Source organism: Equus caballus, chromosome 6, assembly GCF_041296265.1.
Source record: "Equus caballus isolate H_3958 breed thoroughbred chromosome 6, TB-T2T, whole genome shotgun sequence".
NCBI lineage: Eukaryota > Metazoa > Chordata > Mammalia > Perissodactyla > Equidae > Equus > Equus caballus.
The window spans coordinates 75,111,480-75,132,709 of record NC_091689.1 but is presented as its reverse complement, the minus strand read 5'-3'; the positions used below and the strand labels follow the sequence as shown (position 1 = coordinate 75,132,709).

The following is a 21,230-nucleotide window of genomic DNA, read 5'->3' as shown; positions in this document are numbered from 1 at the left end:
ACATATTTGACCTTCTTTTATGACCAGTGGCATACATTCATCAAAGTCTGGTCTATTCGCTGGAAAACATTTTTTTTTCTGTATAAAACCACATGAGCTAAATTAAGATCAGATATTTAACCTTGCCAAAGTTGTCCTACGAATTAACCAGTTTGCAAATGGAAAAAGATGTTAAATTTTTGCAGGGTCTGAATAACATTTGTCACATTACTGCCCCCTGGTGGTCGTCTTCATCTTGTCACTTTTGCAATGCTGAGGACTTGCTTTCTTGAAAAAATATAATAGCAAAGACATACATGGTGGAGGTAGTAGAAATATTTTAGTCAAAAAGTCATGAATTAAAATTATTCTTGTAGACTGATAGCCTTCAACCAATATGCATGTAGTATACACAGAATCCTCAGACCATTTGTCACCTTATATTTAAATGTGATCCCTTAAAAAGAGATAAATAAGGCTGCTCTAAGAACGTGCAAGGTAATCTCACATGAGGGTTGCAAACTTAAGCTCTTTTAAAACTTCCTCTTAATGTCATCCCATATTTATCCAAGTTAGAGTATGAGAAAATTTCAGCTCCTTTTATTCATGTATTAAACAGAAGGGAAAAATCCCAATAAGAAAAAGGAAAAACTTAGAATAATACCATAGCAAAATTAATTGTTGAATTAAAACCTGAGAGTATTTGGACAACTATGTAACATGACTGTTTCAGTGTGGGGAAATGTTCTTTCTTGTTTAATATATATTTGATAAAGTGTTTCCTCTTCTTTTGAGCAATGCCAGTATACTGAATGTGGTCTGATAAAATAGAAATATTATTCATATTTCTCTCAAGTAAACTCTTTACTTTTTTCTTGACAGTTTATTAGTAGACTTTAAAAAATAATGTAAAATTTTGAGGGTAGCTATAGGGATTCCTGCTTACACTAGAAACTAAAAGCTTAAGAAAAATGTTTCTCATTAACTTTCATTATTTTGTTGTTCACTGAATCTCTGTGTACACATATAGCAATGACCAAGTATTTTGATCTCTCCTGGATTTGTGAAAAGCACTTGGAATCTTGTGTATTTTCCTATTAGGAAGTATAAAATGTCAGTGTATTAGTCAAATTTAAAAATTAATATATGCATTAAATATCTCTGGAGCTATAATACTAGCATTAGTCTTAGTCTATATTCAGAATTTTAGAAGTGATAAAAATTAGGAAGCATACTTTAAGAATCCCAAACTCTGTATGTTTCTAGACAACATCCACTTTTTCTCAACCCTTAGTAATTTGTGTAAGGCATTGATCCAAAAAGAATAAGCACTTGTGTCATTTTTCAAAGATAAAATGAAATTAAGTCTGACTCTGCTATTCAAATTTTTCAGTTGTTCAGCAGTAATAGGCTCTGGGTCATCTGCTTTTTGTGAAAGTTAACATGTAAATTATATTGCAGGTTATAATGTTGTTGTAAAGATTCCCACAGGAGCAACAAACATTGATATTCTTCAGCACAGCTATTCTGGAAAACCAGAAGATGACAATTACCTTGGTAAACATTTCTAGTAAATAGCCAATATGTGGTTCGCGTGCAATTTCATGGAGGTCTGCGATTGATGTAAATTCTTGGAAGGCAAGAAGAGCCCCTTGAACAAACATGCAGTTGCAGTTCATACCAAGTTTAAATCATCTGACTTCCTATACATGGTTATTTCTTGAGCTATACACTGTATCTTATTTAAAAAATACTGATCTACAGGGCTGGCCCTGTGGCATAGTGGTTAAGTTTGCTTGCTCCGCTTCGGCAGCCTGGGGTTCGCTGGTTTGGATCCCAGGTGTGGACCTACACACCACTCATCAAGCTATGCTGTGGCAGTGTCCCACATGCAAAATAGAGGAAGATCGGCACAGATGTTAGCTCAGTGCCTATCTTCCTCACCAAAACAAACAAACAAACAAAACTGAACTAAATTCTGAAAAGTAAATTTAATTTTTTTCCCATGAGACTGTTTTAGGTAGCCAAAGGTTATATTCAATTAACGTTGCATGTGTTTTTAGAATAAAGTCCTCTTCTGTCTCTTTATCTAAAATTAATCATAGACCTCTTTGAGATTAAATGTTTTAAAGAACTTTTAAAAATATTGTTACCATGTAGCAAAAGTATTTAAATACAGTTTTTAAAAAGCTCTTATGTTAAAGACAAAGAGAACTGATTTCATGTTTTTATATGTTAATGAATATAGTCAGAGTAGATTGTCCTTTAGCTATTTCTAGATTCTAGATTTCATTTGTGATTTATTTTTACAAATTAGCTTTTAGGTTTAAAGAATTTCACTTAGACCCGAAGATGAAAACCTTCCATCTGAGAAATACTTAATATTGACTTACCTGTAACTCACCAAGCTGGAGTAGGTGATGGTAGAGTTAATATTGAGAAAGTGCCTGCTTCACGTTAATGAAACGTGAAATACTGGCTCATCAATGCTTATAACTGGGAATCTGCATCTGTAATGAACAGCTTATCTCAGGGATTACGTCTGGCGTTATAAAGTCAAGTGTAGAGGGAACGATTGCTCAACGGATCCACGTTTTCCTTTTAGGTTGACGAAAAATTTTAGAACTAGATAGAGGTAGTGTTTGCACAACGTTGTGAATGTGCATTGAATCGTTCACTTTAAAATGGTTATTTAATGTCAATTTCACCTCTATAAAAAAATGCAAAAAAATTTTCCAAAGAAAATAAAATGTAAACATTTTGATTATTCTTTTACATTTAGTTGCAATTCTTTTTCTTTTGCTAAAAATTTTACCTAGGTGCATTTACATAGGTATGTGCTACCAGATTGTACAAATAATATGTCTCTCTCTGGTTCCAAATGTAGATATTTGTATCTTCCTAGGAATAGACAACAGATTTGAAATTTAAAAATTAAAAATGTTCACCAAGAGAGTATCAATATACTTTGTAAGAGAACTGCTAATGGAAATATAAAAATCTAAATTGAAGTGAGCCAAATAAGTATGTGGAGTCATTAGAAGAGATTTATACATCTGTATTTATGACATTTGCTTTAGTAACTGAAAGCAGTGAAATGTGCAAGTTTTCCCAGTAAAATTTTATTTCCCTTAGTTTTAATGTAACTGATAGTTTCTTAAATAGGCCTATTCACTTTGATAAAGTGCAAGTTGTTGCAGAGAGGAATTTCTATTTTATAGGATAAACGTAGAACTTTATTGGTTCTTCGCTGAATTCAATGTAATGTATAAAGACAGTCATAATAGCCCATACAGACGCAGAAACACCAAATTTATTTGGCAATAATGCCTTCAAGGTTGCTTTTTTGAGGGTGTAGTATCTATTTATGAACTCTAGCCATAGGTAACTTGTGTACTTTGAGTGGCATTGCCTGGAAGCCCAAGCAAATGTTTTCCGGAAAGGTTATTCTTCCACTGAAAGGTATAATATAGGTAAAGCAAGCAAAAAGTATTTGATTAATATGGGGATTTTTACTAGTATAAAATTTAAAATATTGTACCTTCCCTTGAACTGAAAAAAACAGCACAGTGCTGTACGATCTACATACTTTCACAAACATTTTCCAAATTTGACCCTGATTAAAAGCCTGTGAGGTAGGAATTTGTATTCCTGTTATGCACTTAGGCAACTGAGCAAGTGACCTGTCCAAGATCACATAGGAATTAATTGGGACAACTTGAATTTATTGTTCTAACACCAAATTCAGTGGTCTCTTTACTACCATACCACTGTGGACACCATGCAATTTTGTAAAAAATTTTAAAAAGTAACTAATCGTGAATACAGGCTGTACTAATATTTTATATATGTAAATGTGTAGTATGGATATATGCACTTAGATATATTTGACAGGCTTATGTTACTACCTGTCCATGGGAAAGAGAACAAGAAGGAGCATGAGCAGAGAGGGAGATAGGAGTATTCTGGAAGCAATCATTCACATATGCATCAGCAATGATAGAGTGCCTCTCTATGAAAAAGATCCCAATATTATATAGAATAGTATAGTCATTGCATGGTCTTTTAGAATACTGACCCTAGAGTGTTAAAGCTTTGTACATTTTTTCCAAGATAAGCATAAATGGAACGTTTAGCAGCCTAGCTGGTCTTTCTCTCGTTGCCATTGATGACAAGAATTGATTTAGCTGATCTGTCTACTGGGCCCGTGGTTTCCTTCTGTTTTCCCACTTCCTTTCTATCTCTCCTGAAGCTGCATACCTCATGGAAGAAGGAGACCTTCTCAGATAGAAAAGTGTAGGGGAAATTTATTTTAATATCTTTGGCTGATGTGCTGAAGTTTCCCGACTTGTGGGTTAGATACCACATTAGAGTAAAATCAAGTTTATTTCCTTAATACTAATTTACATTTTAATTTCAAGAAAGGACTTGAATTTTAAAGTTAAAAAAAGAGTATTTTCTTACTGTTGACTGGTTTACTATTTCATGAGTACTATTCTTTTACAGCATTATCTGACGCTCAAGGGAATTTTCTTTTGAATGGGAATTTTGTTGTAAGTATGTCAAAAAAAGAAATCAACATACAAGGAGCTATTTTTGAATACAGTGGTTCAAACAACTCAATTGAAAGAATTAATAGTACTGACCGACTGGAACAAGAACTTGTTTTGCAGGTAAGTTCTCAATAGCTATTTAAAAGACTTAGTTTTAATTGTATTAGTAAACTGTAATGGTTAAGTGCTTTACACTTATTCAATATAAAAATGATGTCTTTTAAGAGTATGTCTTTCATGAATTAATTGTATACTCCTTTATATTTCTATTGAGGTTTTGTGTGTGGGTAATTTATACAACCCTGATGTACGTTATTCCTTCAATATCCCTGTGGAAGAGAAGAGCGACCTGTTCCAGTGGGATCCATATGGACCATGGCAAGACTGTACCAAAATGTGTCAAGGTACACTGGTGTTAAGTAAAAGAGACAAAAGTTTGTGCATGCTCGTATAATTTGAGGTACTTTTGAGTCAGGCTGCCTATGGAATCTCCCCCACTGTCCACACACAATACCACACAGACATACAAAGCTTTCCTATCTTTTTTCTCTTCCTACTTTCTCCCCATTCATTCTTTCTTATACTTAACAGCCTCATTTATCTCTACGCTTTTCAACATTCCCCATTACTGCTCCTTTCCTTTCACATTTTCATTCTTGCAGTCGCAGAAAGTTTCTCTGACTTGTAAACTCTTTCCCAGTGAACTACCTGCCCTGTTGTCCGCTCCCCTCCACACACTTTCCTAGCCACCTCTCTCCTTTGTTTAGTGTTGGGGTATCAAACATTCTTTCATTCTTTTAATTTCCTTTTGTGACCATATTTGTACTGATGGCATGAATAACTGGTTGGAGCATAGTGAGAAATGTAAAAGCAGGGAAATTTACAGTAGAGAAAGAAAATGAAAAGACTGAAGTCTGTGGGAAATCTAGGATTGTGGATACTTAATTGTGTAATACCATGTTGGTTCAAATTAGTAAACGTTTATTGAGGGGCTGCTTTGTTTCAGGTCATTAATAAGACCCTGATTCTGCATTCAAGTTTTAAAGTCTAGTGGCTGGAGGGATAAGTGGATCATCTTAATTTTAAATCACAAATGCAGTGCTACAGGTATGCACAGAGAGGACCACAGAAAAGATGGAGGGAGCAGTCTGTGAGGAGATTAAATGTGAAGATAGAGAAGTTTGTATTGAATGGAAAAGTCGTTTCCATGGGGACTAGAGAAAACGTTTGGGAATTTGGCAAGCAGTGGGTCAGAGGAGAGGAAGCTCAGAACAGTATAGAAATGAGCTGCAAGAAGGTGGGTGGCTAGAGGCACTGACCACAGATGATGGGAATGTGAGGGACAATCTAACAAACTGACTTCAAAGTGCCAAAGAAATTGTGGTGTCCCATTCAAGAAGAGGCACAGACTTGGTCCCATGGTGATAGGACAGTGGTGCCCAGATGATGGTGTGGGAACAGGTGTTCCTGATTGGACATGTCTCAGGGGAGGGAGACCGCCGTAGATGATGCCAGACTGACTGGACAAATACTAGAAGTAGGAGTGAAGAGCTTTGTTAACAGAGAAGAAGGAGGAATTCATGAGGGAACGTTCTAAAATGTGAACACACTAAGTAAAGAATAGCAAAATCCAAAATGGAAGGTTGAGCAAGACATGATGAGATGGTTTGGGAGTTCGAACCAGGAGAGGTCTCTTAAACAATTGTGTACAGAAAAGGAACTGTTAATTCACTTGCCACATAGGATACTATCATTATATTCCTTTTTGGTGTGTAACTTTTCAGTTTCTCTTAAGTGAATTTCCCTCAGTTTTATTTTTTTGTTTTTCTATGTGCTGAAAGTTATCAGTCCCCAGACTTTTCGTGAGAACTATAAATTTTGTCTTAGTGTTTTCAAGCACATTATTTAACCTATCAATTTCAATTTTCCTTCATCTATTGCTACCCTCTTTTCTCTTTCTCTAATTTGTGTTACGTTTTAGGCCCGTTGTATGGCTGTCATCTTGAGCTTTCCCTTCATTGTTATCCTGGGAATTCTCTTCACTTGTCTTCTGTTTTGGATTCCCTGTTTTCTAAATCCCATAAATTATTTTTATTTCCCCCATTGGGTGGAACATCTCCCTCAGTATTTTCCTTAGGTATTTTTTTGAGCCCTTTCATATTTGAAAATGGTGATGTTCTATTCTTATACTTGATCAATAGTTTAGCTGGTATAAAATTCTAAGTTAGATTATTTTCCTTTAGAATTTTGAAAACCTTGTTTTCTGACTTGTTTTTTGATTTCCTGTGCTTGTATGGACACTTTCTATTCTGGAAGTTTTGTGGATCCTCTCATTAGTTCTAGTGGTGGGAAATATCAGGACAATGTGCCCTGATGTGGGTATTTCTTTCATCTACTTTCCTAGGGAATTCAGATGCCATTCCAATTTGGAAACATAAATTCTTTGACTTAAGAAACTATCACATTATTTCTTTGAAAATTTCCTCTTCCGCATTTCTGAAATTTCTATTTGGATGTGCAACCTTCTGGACCGATCACCTATTTTCTAATTTCTTCTCCCAATTTACATTGTTTTCTTAATGTTTCTTCTCATAACATCTTGCTTTTGTTTTGTGGATACACTATTATGTCTTTGAGAGTATTAATCATAGTCTTCACATTTTCTTGTGCTCCTTGACTTATATCTTTCATCTTAGTTCTATTTTGTTTTTGTTTATTTTGGTCGCTTTTGCATTAGTGGCTTTCCTAAAATGTCTGCTGACCCTTTGTTGTTTGTTCCTAGTTAAGAAATACTAAAATGCTGATTGAAAGTCCTGTGTGGGTCAGACAAGTCAAATAAAGACCTCTTATAGAGTAACTGGGTCACTAAGTAGCCCTTTCATGTGTCATTGGGGGAAAAATCCCAGATGTCATTGCCAGTTGATCTTTTTTCTTGGGCTGAAGAGTCTCCCAAGAGAGGAATACTCTTATCTTCTGGTGGTCAGTGAGGGGACTGGGGAACAGTGTAAGTGGGCTTAGAGCCAAAGGGAAATGGAGAGCCCAGTGGGCCTGGATCTCATCATTCAGGATGGAGTTGCAATCAATTCTCCCTTTTTCAGGCCTACCCCTCACACATATACATCTTCAGAGGGACCTGATGTTTTCGATTCCTGGGCTTTTCTTGGATTCTGTGGCATCAATGGTTTGTTTCTTGTTCACTTCCCCCCTCCACAGGATTAAGTTTCAGCTTCCTTGGTTCTGTTAACTAGTTATTTCTACCTGCTTTTCATATTCAAAATTTCCCTTTCTTACCTACTGTTTCCTTTTTTATTTCTTTTGTTCTTTTAGGTTTATGCCTTTTCAAAATTCCTTTTCATTATGTCAGATGGTATTTAGGAAGGAGCTGAGATAAACATGTATGTTCGTGTTTAGCTAACTGGAAGTACATGGAAGAACATTGATAAAACAGGAATATGATCATGTCACTGACTGCTTAAACTCTTTCCTGTCCCCTCGTTGCAGAAAATGTCAAGTTCAGTCAACTCTGGTCCCTCACAACCGCTTCTCATAGTTTGTTTTCACTGTGATGATGCCGCATACAAATAACTGCCAAATCTCAATGGCTTAGAACAACAAAGGTTTATTTCTCGCTCATACTATGTTTCGGTTGCTAATTGGCTATGATTCTTCTCCAGCTTGGAATGTCTGCATCCATGTCATTTTTTAAAAAAGTAATTAGATTTTATTTTTTAGAGAAGTTTTAGGTTTATAGAAAAATTGAGCAGAAAGTTCAGAAAATTCCCATATTCTCCTACCACAACCCCCACCATCACTTCCTCTGTTATCAACATCTTGCATTAGTGTGGCACATTTATTACAATTGATGCAGTATTATTAACTAAAGTCCATAGTTTACATTAGGGTTCACTCCTTGTGCTGTACATTCTATGGGTTTTGACAAATATATAGTGACGTCTATCCACTATTACAGTATCCTACAGAATTCTTTCACTACCCTACAAATCCCTCCCTCCATCGCTTCTTGTACCTGTGACCACCCCTGATCTTCTTATTGTCTGCCCATGCCTTTTTTATTCATGATTCCAGGCTGAAAGATCAGGGCCATCTGGGAAAGGCTGTTTTAGAGACAGAGAAAAGGGAAAGAGAGGTGGCAGAAGCATACAGTGGCTTTTAGAGCTTCAGCTTGGAACTGGAATAGGTCACATCCCCTTACAGTTGGTTGGCATAAGCCTGGTGTCAGTGGGCAGGGAAGTATACTCCTCCCACAGGAAGTTACAGTGACATTGTAGCAAGTGGAAATGTGCAATTCTTTACAGGGAAAAGGGAAGCAAGTAATGGCAAACAGTAGTGTACCACATAGCATCAGCGTCATCCCTGGCCACTCAGTTTTCCACTAACCACCACTCCATCTAACTATAATGGATTTCTTTCTACTCCAATACCTGACCCACCTTCCTTACATCTCTTGACTAAATTCCTCAGTCTTTCTGGATTCAGCCAACTTATTATAGATGGTCATCCCTGATTAGATTAATATGCTAGTCTATCCTGTGGGCTATGTTGGAATGTTTTGCTTTCTAAACTGAATCCTTTCAGTTAGAGTTAAATAATTATAGAGCATCACCTTATGTGAATTTTCCTTGTATTTTTAATTTTCATTTGACTTTGGCCAAGGTCTTCATAGAAGAAAAATTACCTGCATACGTAAGAGTGATCATATGGTAGTGTCTGATCAAAGATGTGACCACTTGCCACTGCCATTGTTTGTGACTGAAAGGTGTAATACAGACTGTGAACTAAGGTAAATAATAAAATAAACAAATAAATAAATAAAATAAGTAAATAAAAAAATAAAGACATGTCCTTTGCCTTTACTATTATAAAATTTCAGACTCACTAATTTATTGTGAAACACAGAAGTTAGTTTGAATTTTTACTCAGTATTTGCTGAATACCAGTATATAGGCCTCCAGATTTTGCACAGGAAGTGGAAGTAAATTTGTCTATAAAATACAGGTAAACTCTAATCTGAAAACCCATGGTTTAAAGATCTGAAACAAATTTTGTAGCATGATTCTGCAATTTTTATTGAACTCATTAACCATATTAATGAGTCTAAAATTAAAGGATTTGAGAATCAATGGACTGACTTCTCTATCTTATCAGGATTTTGTCCATTAAATACTAAAGAACATGATCCTAGATAATGGCAGGGAAGTTTTCACTTCCCACTTGAATTTCTTATTTGGTTTTTCTATGATTGATCTGAGAGTGAAGCTAAGGACGGTAACCCCATCTAGCAGGTGACAGTTAACATTCAGGGATGGCCAGAACCTCTTTCAGTAAGCTAGGATGGGAAGTTTTATGTGTGTGTGATGTTTGAAGACAGAGAGGGAAAGCCTAGTGGTAGAACTGCCTATATAAGTTGCTTCCACTGCATTGCAGTGGAGTGAAGCACAATGAAATCCGTTGATGATGCTGGGGATAGAAATGAACTCCATGAATTTTATGCTTTGTTACACTGGTGCACTCACGTTGATAGATTGCTAGACTATAATTGGGATAATTTGGCTAAAACTATCAGATTTTACTTGTGGAAAAAATGTTTTCCCTAAAAACATATTTAAAGATAGATTACTGGATTAGTGAGAAAGTGTGAAATGCTTTACCAACCTAGTCTACCACCTTTTAAAGGTTTGATCTTTATTGATGTAGTCAGATTCTCGGATATTCCCTAGTCATACATCAAAATACTATGGAGGAGTTGCACAGGGGGAGACTACCTGATTGCAAGTCAGATATATTCAGTTATAGTCTTCAATCTGCCACTGGGTAATTGAGTAATCTTAGTCTAAACCAGTTGTCTACAAAGATTTTGGGGGAAGTCTGGGTTCCTTGGACTTACCTCTAAAGCCACCACCAATGGTGACTTCACAAAGGGTGAAGTCAATAGATGTTGGCTCCCTAGCTCCAGCTTTAACCAGGCCAGCTCCATTTTTATATATTTGGAGACCAAATAAGATTTTATTTTGGAAAAAAGGTTTCTAATGAAAAAGCCAAGCGTTTGTACCATTTGAATACACAACATCTCTGGGCCTCATTTTCTCCTTTACAAAATCGAATTTGGGGCTATATGATCTCTAAGAACATGCCATCTCTAATTCAATGATATATCAAATATTTTCAGGTGGCTTGTCCATCCACTCTAACAGAATCTTAAAAGTGAGTCATATGCATGAGTTTCTCTGAATCAGTTTTTTCAATTACATTAATTGGCATGCCCCATAAGTGTGATAACATTCTTTTTTCTAGATGGCACATCATTGGCAAAAGTGAATGTTCGTCCCATTGTGGTCAAGGCTATAAGTCATTGGACGTCCACTGCATGAAGTATTCCATTCATAAAGGACAGACTGTTCCAGTCGATGACCACTACTGCAGTGACCAACTAAAACCTCCGACCCGAGAACCCTGCCGTGGTGACTGCGTCGTAATGAGTTGGCGTTATTCGGAATGGTCCCAGGTACGAAGAAAAAGTGTTGCTTAAGAAAAGTTGCTCGTTTTTAAATTTTTAATTAAACATTTTTTTGTTTCCGTTTGTCACCACTTTTTTTTTCTTAAATCAGTGTTCCAGGAGTTGTGGAGGAGGGGAAAGGTCTCGAGAATCTTATTGCATAAATAACTTGGGCCACCGTCTTGCTGATAGAGAATGCCAAGAGATTCCCCGAGTGACGATAGAGAATTGCAATGAATTTTCCTGTCCCGTTTGGGCTACTAGTGAGTGGAGTGAGGTAACATTAAACACTTGAGGCTTAGAACAATTATAATATTGTGTAGGAAAGCTTTCAATCTAAGGCTTTATATAATGCAAAAATATTTACATTTATTTTATTATTTTATAAATAACTTTATTAAGGCAATAAAAAATGGTTTCTTTTTAAACTATTTATAGTGTCTGGCTGACGAGGACATTAACTAGTGTTTAGTCTACAGCTATTTTCATGAGGAAGTTCCAGTGTCCACAGTAGCCTAAGATAGGTACTTACTCTAAGGTTAGTTTTGGACCTTTGTTTCTAGGACAAGTGGATGTTGCACTAGGATTTGGGCGGTAGAAGTTTGGGGTGGGTGATTTACCCGGTACATCTCTCTGGAAGAGTGAAGGGAAAATATCCTTAGGAATGGTCTATCAATTGCATTTTAATATGCAAATTGATCATTGTATCCCTTTGTAAGGCACCTGTGTTGACTAAGACTGAAAATAAATAATGGTCAGTTGTGTTCTTACAGTGTCTTGTTACATGTGGAAAAGGAACAAAGCAGCGGCAGGTGTGGTGTCAACTGAATGAAGCTCACTTAAGTGATGGCTTCTGTGATCCAAGTACCAAACCTGAATATCTGAGACCCTGTGAGCTTCATACATGTGCTTCCTGGCAAGTAGGACCATGGGGTTCTGTGAGTATATGATAAGGGTTTTTCTGATTTAATCCATCTTTACAGAATAGCACAAAAGTTATGGTATATTCACTGTTTTAATGGATGTGTCTATATTGGGGTGGTTTATTGAAAAAATGCTCCTCAGATGTAAATCCTTATCTGCAAAATTTTGTCCGTACTGCCAATTTTGCTATGGTAAATATTTTAGCTTCTGAATTCATTTTGTTAACCAAAATGCTACAAATTTTATGCTTTCATCAGCTTTGTTTAAACTATGAATGTTTTCATGTTCTGTGTCTAAATTATTATCTTTGCTGTATATAGAGTAGGCATTGTTAGCAAGTTTTACCAAACAGGCAGCTAGGAATCTTCAGGATGAGCAATGACCTCATCCAGGTCAGGCTGGACGACTGGGACAGCTTATTATCCTGTGGGGGTTACCACAGCTGATGGCAAGCCTGCTTGCATCTTCCCTTTAACTTCATCCTGTGCTCTTCCTTCTGTTATCTCTTTGAAATTTACTTGGCTGTGTTAAATGATATATACATCAGGTAGATTTTGAAAAGTACTTAGTTTCCCTAATTTATATTGACTCTACCTCCAAAATATCAGGCCTCTATTGGTATTTTTACATAACTTTTTAAAGACATGGTAATAACTGTCCATTTTAACTTCAATGGTTTATTAAAGTCTACCTAAATTTGAATAAATATATTGATTACATTTGCTAATGTTAAGTCTGGAATCTGGTGTAAAGGACTAAGAAAAGGATCTACTGAAAGTAAATTGTTAACTATGTATTCATTAAGAAAATTTTTTGTGTAATTTTTGAGTAATAATAGTGTTTGATATCTGCTTGTATTTTTTCAGTGCACAGCCACATGTGGACATGGGTATCAGATGCGTGCTGTTCAGTGTGTCAATGAGCTACTTAATGCAGTGTTAGATGACAGAGTGTGCCATGGAGCTAGTCGCCCAAGTGACAGGCAGGTAAAGGACACCTCTTCATGGATTATAAACAAAAAGGTTTATGATACAGGAGTATTACTGATATGTTAAAGTTATTTCCATGTATATTTTTTCCACTTAAACTTATTTCTTAAAAATATATGCATGTATGTCAAAGAGAGAGTTTATTATTGGTTTTGCCAGGCTTGTAGCTTTACTGATGAATATTTTTTACTGTTTATCTGCCGTTGGATCACTCATTTAACTCATATCTATCCTTTGAACTGCAGAAGAAGGATAATACCTATTATGAATATCGTGAACTTCTAAAGTGTGTCATACTGTTTAAGGTAGTGTTCTGTGTCCATTTGGAGTGTTTCGGCTTAGCGGTATTTTTTGAGGGACTATTGCTCTTTTTCTTTTCAACCATTGGACAGAATGATCCAAACTTTAGGATTGAGTCATACTATCCACTTCTAGCCCTAGACAATACTTTGTACTTTTGAAAAATGAAAACCTTTACATTGTTTATTTGTAATTTAGTCTACAACTGTCCTTAAATTAGATGTGTAGAAGAAGAAATGAATATGGGATTTAATATCAATCAGAGTGGTTGATTGAATCATGTGTCATGAGATCTATTTTTTTTTTTTTTGAACAGGACTGTATAGTTACACCTTGCCCAATTATCCCTATAACTGGTGCCACTTCATTACCAGCTCTTCCCGTGGGGAAGATAGCACAATGGCGACATGGTTCTTGGACCCCAGTAAGTGAATTCCTGTAAGAGGTACAGTGTTCTATTATGGAGGCTTTTAGATATCAATAAGAGATGGCTACAGATTTGCTAAATTAATGTATGTATTCATTCTCAGGTATTTTGATGGTGTGGAAGGAGCATGGGGTTTAGAATTGGGTAATTTAATGGCTAAATCCTGTTCTGCCTTTCAAGAGCTCTGTGTCTCTGGGCAAGAAATTTACATTTTATGGATCTATTTTCTAATATACAGAAGGAGGGTAATAATAATATTTATGCCACAAATTGTTGTGAGAAGCAGATATGATATTAGACTTTTTATCAGTCTTTAAATTGCTAACATGTTCATGTTGTTTTTCTAAACTGAAAGCTTTAATGTATTTGGAGTATACATTTTGCTTTAATCTTATGTAGTGTGTATTTTTAAGCTTCACATATTCTCTGAATATTTTAATTACGGGATCATTTCTATTCTAAGATTCTCTTATATAAAATGCTTTCTGTATCTTTAATTTTGGCAGATAACTAACCAGTATTCCAAAAAGTTTAATGTTTCCTTCTTATTATCATAAATATCTGATTTGTGAAATTTATTACCCGAACTGAGTGGGATATTCACTCCCCTCTCTTTGACTCAGAAGTGATGCCAGATGGTGTCATTTATAATTTTTTTCAAGACATTTGATGTTTTAGAAATTTGAACAGCTATGTGTAAGGGAAGTGGGAGAGGTACTGTGTAACACCTTTGTATAATTCACTTTTTTAAGTGCTCTGTGTCTTGTGGAAGAGGTAATCAAGCCCGCTATGTAAGCTGTCGTGATGCTCATGACGGAATAGCAGATGAATCATACTGTGCTCATTTACCCCGACCTGCCGAAATATCTGTCTGTTTTAGCCCTTGTGGAGAGTGGCAAACCGGGAATTGGTCACCTGTAAGTATTTTTATGAGAAAAGAACAAAATGAAACATTTAAATATAATATTTGATATTTAGTATCCCGTGAATGTAGTTTATTACATTATAAATGTTTGCTAAATTTGTGATCAGTGTTCAGCCTCCTGTGGCCATGGAAAATCAACTCGACAAGTTTTATGCATCAACTACCATCAGCCAATTAATGAGAATTACTGTGACCCTGAAGTACGCCCTTTGGTAGAACAAGAATGTAACCTGGCAGCCTGCCCACCCACGTACAGCCACTTTCCGAGTTCCTCTGAGCAGCCGAACCATTTTCCAGGCAGGAATTTTCCATTAACTCACAAACCAGAAGATAATCAAAATCAAGGGGTCCATCCATCAATCAGAGGAAACCAATGGAGAACAGGACCATGGGGATCAGTAAGCAGTCTTTATTGAGTTATAGAATTCTATAATTTTGTTATAGCCTTTTAACAGATACATATGCAATGACATCAGGTGCTTTTAATGCTAAATTTATCTGGAGATCACTAGTGTAAATCTTAAAAAGATTAAGCAATTTTCAATGCAGATTACAAATCCCCAGAGTTCTTATCACATTAGTGTATAATTCAATATTATGATTACAGAGGAATGCACTTAAAAACAATCCGATTAATGTACATTATAATAAAAGAAGGTCTTTTAAGAGGTAAGGCTGTGAATGTTTATGAAAAAAAATCAAACCCAGAAATTACTGTGATAGCAATGCAGTAAGCTGGCATAAAATCATGATAAACTATGAAAGCTATAATTGTCCATAGTTTACAAGAGATTAATGACACAAAATAAAGAAACACAAATGTAAAATTTAAGTAACTTAACACTATTTTTTTTTATTCCTTTCTAGTGAGACCTTAAAATTTTAATTCCTTTTTGCTTAACACTTAGGATATAGGATAAAGGTGAATTTCTTATTGCAAGCTTTAAAATTTCACCTTTTCATTATCAAATTCTAGTGAAACTCCTAGTAAAACTCAAGTGTTTTGACAGATTTTCTCAATTCAAATTATGATTCCACTGAAGGGGATTTTAATGTGGGGACTTTGAACTCGAGTCAAAATCCTGATTTTTTTTCACCCTGTAATTTCATGATCTGGAATCTGCCATTTGTGTGTTTTATCCTTGTCAGTGTTCCAGCAGTTGTGCTGGCGGTGTTCAGCGTAGAGTTGTGGTCTGCCAGGATGAAAATGGGCAAAGCGCCAGTTACTGTGACGCAGCCTCCAGGCCCCCCGAGTCGAAGCACTGTGATTCTGGACCTTGTCCACGGTGGAACTACGGAAGCTGGGGAGAAGTAAGTCATAATAGTTCCTAAGCTTGTGGAGATTACATCATCTCTGAAGACCGAGAGTTAAGCACTTCATACTGTTACTGTTGGATAATCTTACTTCACTATACTATACAGAGAGATTTTTTTTTTTTATTGAGTAAACCCGTGTTCTTTCAATAGATATTGTCATGGTATAAGTTACTCATTCATGATAGGAAATATACACTCCAGATTTTTTAACAGAATCTAATACACTAGCTTATATGTCTGTGGGCTACCAATGCCTTTCTACAACTAGTATTTTATTGTTTTAATTTCTTAGAAAATTAGATTGATGTAAAGATAGAAAATTAGGCTGATATAGGACATGTTTATATCATATTACTGAACTATTCATTTGGTAGATGTTTTAAACAGATAGTTGTCAATTGTTGAGCACTTTCTTCATGCCCTGGCATTATTCTAGGCACTGGGGATATGAAGATAATTCTTAAATGGTTATAGTGAATACTAATCCCACCTATATTATAGATAAGAAAGAATAAGAAAGACTTATATTGGCTTTGGATGAATAAAATAGACCACCTAACTTAGTCAAATATTTTTGCTTAATAGTTTTTGGTACATATTTTCTCTTCGTTGGGAATTTGAAAATCATTGTTTAAAGATATACTTCTGACCAGGTACTAATAAATATCAAGTACTTTTACTGTTTTCCAAAATGAAAGTAACTTTTATTTCTGAGTTTAGGCATGCTCATTGTAAAAATTAAAATAATATGAAAATTATAAAAAGAACTTTTAACATTTGGATACGTTCCTTCCAGACTTTGTTCTATGTGAGTTCCAGAAATAGGTTCATATTATACATAATGCTTTGCCACCTGCTTTTTTCACTTGATATGTACTGAACATTTTTCTATGTTTAAATTGAGATCTGTCATATTAGCTTTCACGGCTATGTAGTAATTGTTATCTAGTTAATACTTACTACTTACGTAAATCAGTTTTGTTTCTGGCTTAACCTGCCAAGAGTCTATTTTATAGATTCTTGATCTTATTAAAATACCTTTGGTACTAATTCTCAAAATTGTGTCTATTATTTTTTAGATTATGCAACTAGAACTTTATTTTTTACCCAGAAAGAAATGTTGAGAATTATGAAGGATAAACTTTAAACTCTAGCATTCCTGCTTATGTATTAAACATTGAAGAGAGCAATATAATATTCTCTTTAAAGCCACATAGTTTTGAATTTTCTTATTTTTAGTGTACACAAACATGTGGAGGAGGAATAAAATCCAGATTCGTAATATGTCAATTTCCCAATGGCCAGATGTCACAAGAGCAAAACTGTGAGATCTTAAACAAGCCACCTAGTGTGGTCCAATGTCATGTGCATGCTTGCCCTGATGATGTATCGTGGCATCGGGGACCATGGAAATCGGTACGATAGTATTCTCATTTTTATCCTTTTTTGTTCTGTTTTACTATATCCCTATCACTTTAATTTCTTCTCTGTATAAATTGTGATGCACAAACTGTATCTTGTCTGATGTTTTTTTTTAAGTATCCCATTGGCCATCTTGGCTTGGGTTATTAAATTTGATAGTTTGGAATAAGAATCTGTTCAATTTCAAGTACTATAATATATATGATAGGTTTTTTTTTAAAACTTTTTATTAAGATTATGATAGTTTACAACCTTGTGATATGTATGATAGTTTTATGTGTATTTATATTTTTTATAGGTGAATTTTGAACCATAACACTATTCTATTGGAAATATTTTTCTCTAGAATGTCTTTGGCTTGCCGTCTAATTAATCAGAAATGTTTTACTATTTACATTTGTATATAATGTTAACATTGTGCTTGTAACAATGGCAAATTAAGGCTGTGTCTTGTTTGAGTGTATAACTGTATGTGGCTTTTGTCTGTCAATGTCCAGTAACTGATCCAAAAACAAATAACATTCTTTAAAACTTTTTTATCATTGTTAAACTTAGTATTTTGTTTGGAGATGTGAAAATATTATATTAAAGAAAAGATAGAGAAATTTACTTACATAAAGTAATTGTTTACAATTTGTTAAATACATCATGGAAAAGTATGATTTATATAGTAATTTATATGAATATTCATTTTTTCCACTGTGTGGAGTTACTGTCTTTTGGGGATGTTTTAATTGTTTCTTTTTGAGCTGTAGATAAAATTCATAAATATTGTTCATGAATGGTTTATTTTCCCTAGTATTTTTCAAATATCCAGGCTTTGAAGAATAATATGTAAATATATTGAAATTACCATTTTGGTCACTTTTGCTATTTTAAATCACGAACAACCAATTATACTTCTTTCAGTTAAAAAACTGATTTGAATCTATAATCTATTTATAATTAAATTATAAATTTAAACAGTTCTTTATTTGGAAAATAATTGGATCTCTGGTTTTATAACCAACACTGATGCCTTGCTTTGCCTAAGTCAAAGTTTCACAATGAGATGTAAACCGGAGTTTCAACTCATGCCATTTGAAGAGTAGGTCAAGTTCTAGTTCAGGCTGAAATTCGTCTTTATAGTTAGTATGACTGATTTAAAAGAACAGAACATTTTAACTTTATAGGAGGATCTTAAATTGCTACATCAGAGAACCATCACTTTGTGGGAAGTAACAAAAAACTTATTTTGCCATATAAAGCATTCACATGTTTCCTTAAGAAAATGTTTACTGACCACCTACAATGTCCTAGGCACTGTAGTAGAAATGACGAGGACTGTACTAGGGATGATAACCCTATGGATTTGCAGTCTAGTTGGAAAGATTTGAAATACTGTAGGAAGTCACCACAAAAAGACATCATTTTTTGTTAGAAAAATTCACTTTCTCTTTACCATATCTCTGTTACATTTTCTTTCATTTTGTCAATTTTAGTTTGCAAGCCTAGTTCTTAATAAGGCTATGGATTGCTCTCTTGGAATTTTGCCCCAATTAGGAATGCAGACTCCTAACCACTAATTAGAGATTGAATTGTATTGGCATTTGTTTCTGAGCACAAAGGTTTTATTTTACCTAATCATTTGTGACTTTATTAACTCACAAAGCATTAAACATCTACTTATCTCTCCTGTTTTGTGCTAGCTATTGAAGTACTTAAAATAGTTTTTGAGTCAGATTTTCTATTTCAGGGATCAGCAAACTAGGGCCCATGGATCAAATCTGGCTCCTTGCCTATCTTTAGAAATAAGTCTTATTGGAACACAGTCATGCACGTTTTTTATATATTATCTATGGCTGCATTTGCACTACAAAGCAGAGTTGATTGTTGCAATAGAGACTATATGGTCCTAAAAGTCTGAAATATTTACTCTTTGCCCCTTTCTGGGAAAAGTTTGCTGACCCCTGTTCTATTTAATAAACATAATGCTTTTTAAATTTAACATAAAATATAGTTAAAGTTATAGAATATTAGGACTGCAAACATTCATTTGGGGTCAGTTTTAGATGTTTTGGATCCTTTGTTTTATATTTTAAAACATTTTAAGGTTTATCAACCTTCTCTACATATTCACCATGGTATTCACAGTTTCTTTTCCAGCTTTATTGAGATATAATTGGCATATAACATTGTGTAAGTTTAAGGTGTACAACATTGCACAATGTTTACATATTGGGTTGGAATGTATCTAATACTATTTTCCAATTCATTTGTGTCATGCTAGTTTTTCTATGTAAATGATGTCATAAGTGAAAAACCCAAATGCTCGTTGAAGTCCTGTGCATGGATAACTTTTTCAGCCTCACAAAAAAAAAAAAATGACCAAGAAAACAGTAACCACAAATTACACAATAGTAAGGCAGAAGTACAAAATTCTTCATTGTTTACTACATGTCTGTTCCTAAAGGAGTTCATTGAATGATTCAGTCTTTGCACTAGTGAAGAACTGTAATATCTTTTTTGATAATTGAAGATGAAATTTTAAAAATCACGATAAATGTTTATCAGAATTTTTACACTTATTTATTTACTTTTTATAGGTATAAAGTACATATATATCATTAGAGTGCCTGGATTTCTTTTATTATATGAAGAATTTTATTCCTTAAATTAGCCTTTTATATTAAAAGGGTTTAAGGGATCTGAAGTTTTGTTGTTAAAACCAGATATAACCCTTTACCTCTTTCAACGTTGCTACATATTATCCAAACTTCAGAATACCTCTTCTTAACATATTAGGTTAATATTCTTTCATGGGTGACTTTAATTTCAGCAGATCCCATTCATCAGGTTAGGAAATTGAGTATGTATGTGTGTATATGTGTATATATATATATGCATACATGAATGATGCAAAATCTCAAACACTTTTCATTTTTAAGGCAAAATGAAAATATGAAGTGCTAAATCATTAAAATGTAACTAGGAAGAAAGTTGTAAATATACATTTAAGTTTTCTCCATGTTGTGGGAAATCTTGTGTTGTAATAATTTATAAGCATGATTAAAGAAAGGAATAAATAAATCTTAACCTATGTCTGTTAATTTAATGACTGTATTTTTGTGATTAGTCAATGTGAGATGATTGTATTTTAACCCTTGTTTATTAATGACGTGTTATGGCTTTGTGCTTTGCATAATTCTTATGTATGTTGTATTTTTACTCTTTGGATCAATACCTAAAATGTTGTAAGTGACACATCCTGTATTGTAATGAATGCCTCTTTGCTTTTGGTGGTATTTTTCTTAAATAACAAACTGTTAATTTCTCTTATTAAACATTTAATTGTTGAATGGTGTATGTTTTCATAATTATACTGAGTATATGTATAAGCTGCTATTTTTCAGCTAATTCTGTTAGAAACTAACATTGGTGTTTAAGGATATAGGGTTTATTGTTTAGCTATCAATTTTTACACACTAGACATTTTTATGTTTTTTTATATATTACAAACAATGAATAAAAATTTATCATATAAACAAACTTATTCAGTGAGTTAAAAATAGAGTGCTCATGACCAAGATAGCCATTAAAAGGTGAGTAAAAGTTTTATTCTTCTCTTCTCATCTAGTGAATGCTGTTTAAAGAAGATCTATATTTCTCTATTTTCCCACTGTCTCATTTAAGTGATTCATTTTCTTAGAATATTTTTATTTCCTATGTAGAATGAAATAATCATATTTGGTAAGAAAATAATGTATATTTCTTTGTGTTCTGGGGGTAATGATGATCCAACAGAAGAGAATATTTTTTCCATTAAATATTGTTTTTGTCCCTCCAAAAATGAGAAAATTGTTTTAAAAAATGAAAGCTTGATACTTGAACCCTCTTGATT

At 34.2% G+C, this 21,230-nt stretch overlaps 1 protein-coding gene across 2 annotated transcripts in view; it reads left to right on the top strand.

The window, feature by feature from the left end:
- The window catches only part of ADAMTS20 (ADAM metallopeptidase with thrombospondin type 1 motif 20), a 163,781-nt gene that overhangs the window by 77,901 nt on the left and 64,650 nt on the right, over positions 1–21,230 (top strand). The window contains exons 16-28 of one of the 2 annotated variants that reach the window (XM_001488308.6): positions 1,441–1,536; positions 4,486–4,652; positions 4,807–4,936; positions 9,207–9,333; positions 10,845–11,055; positions 11,159–11,323; positions 11,820–11,984; positions 12,837–12,956; positions 13,576–13,683; positions 14,439–14,603; positions 14,719–15,009; positions 15,761–15,922; positions 17,168–17,344. In XM_001488308.6, coding sequence (XP_001488358.2) covers positions 1,441–1,536; positions 4,486–4,652; positions 4,807–4,936; positions 9,207–9,333; positions 10,845–11,055; positions 11,159–11,323; positions 11,820–11,984; positions 12,837–12,956; positions 13,576–13,683; positions 14,439–14,603; positions 14,719–15,009; positions 15,761–15,922; positions 17,168–17,344 — 2,084 coding nt within the window. The remainder of the gene's footprint in view (positions 1–1,440; positions 1,537–4,485; positions 4,653–4,806; positions 4,937–9,206; positions 9,334–10,844; positions 11,056–11,158; positions 11,324–11,819; positions 11,985–12,836; positions 12,957–13,575; positions 13,684–14,438; positions 14,604–14,718; positions 15,010–15,760; positions 15,923–17,167; positions 17,345–21,230) is intronic. The other variant, XM_023643400.2, reaches the window with a different exon arrangement.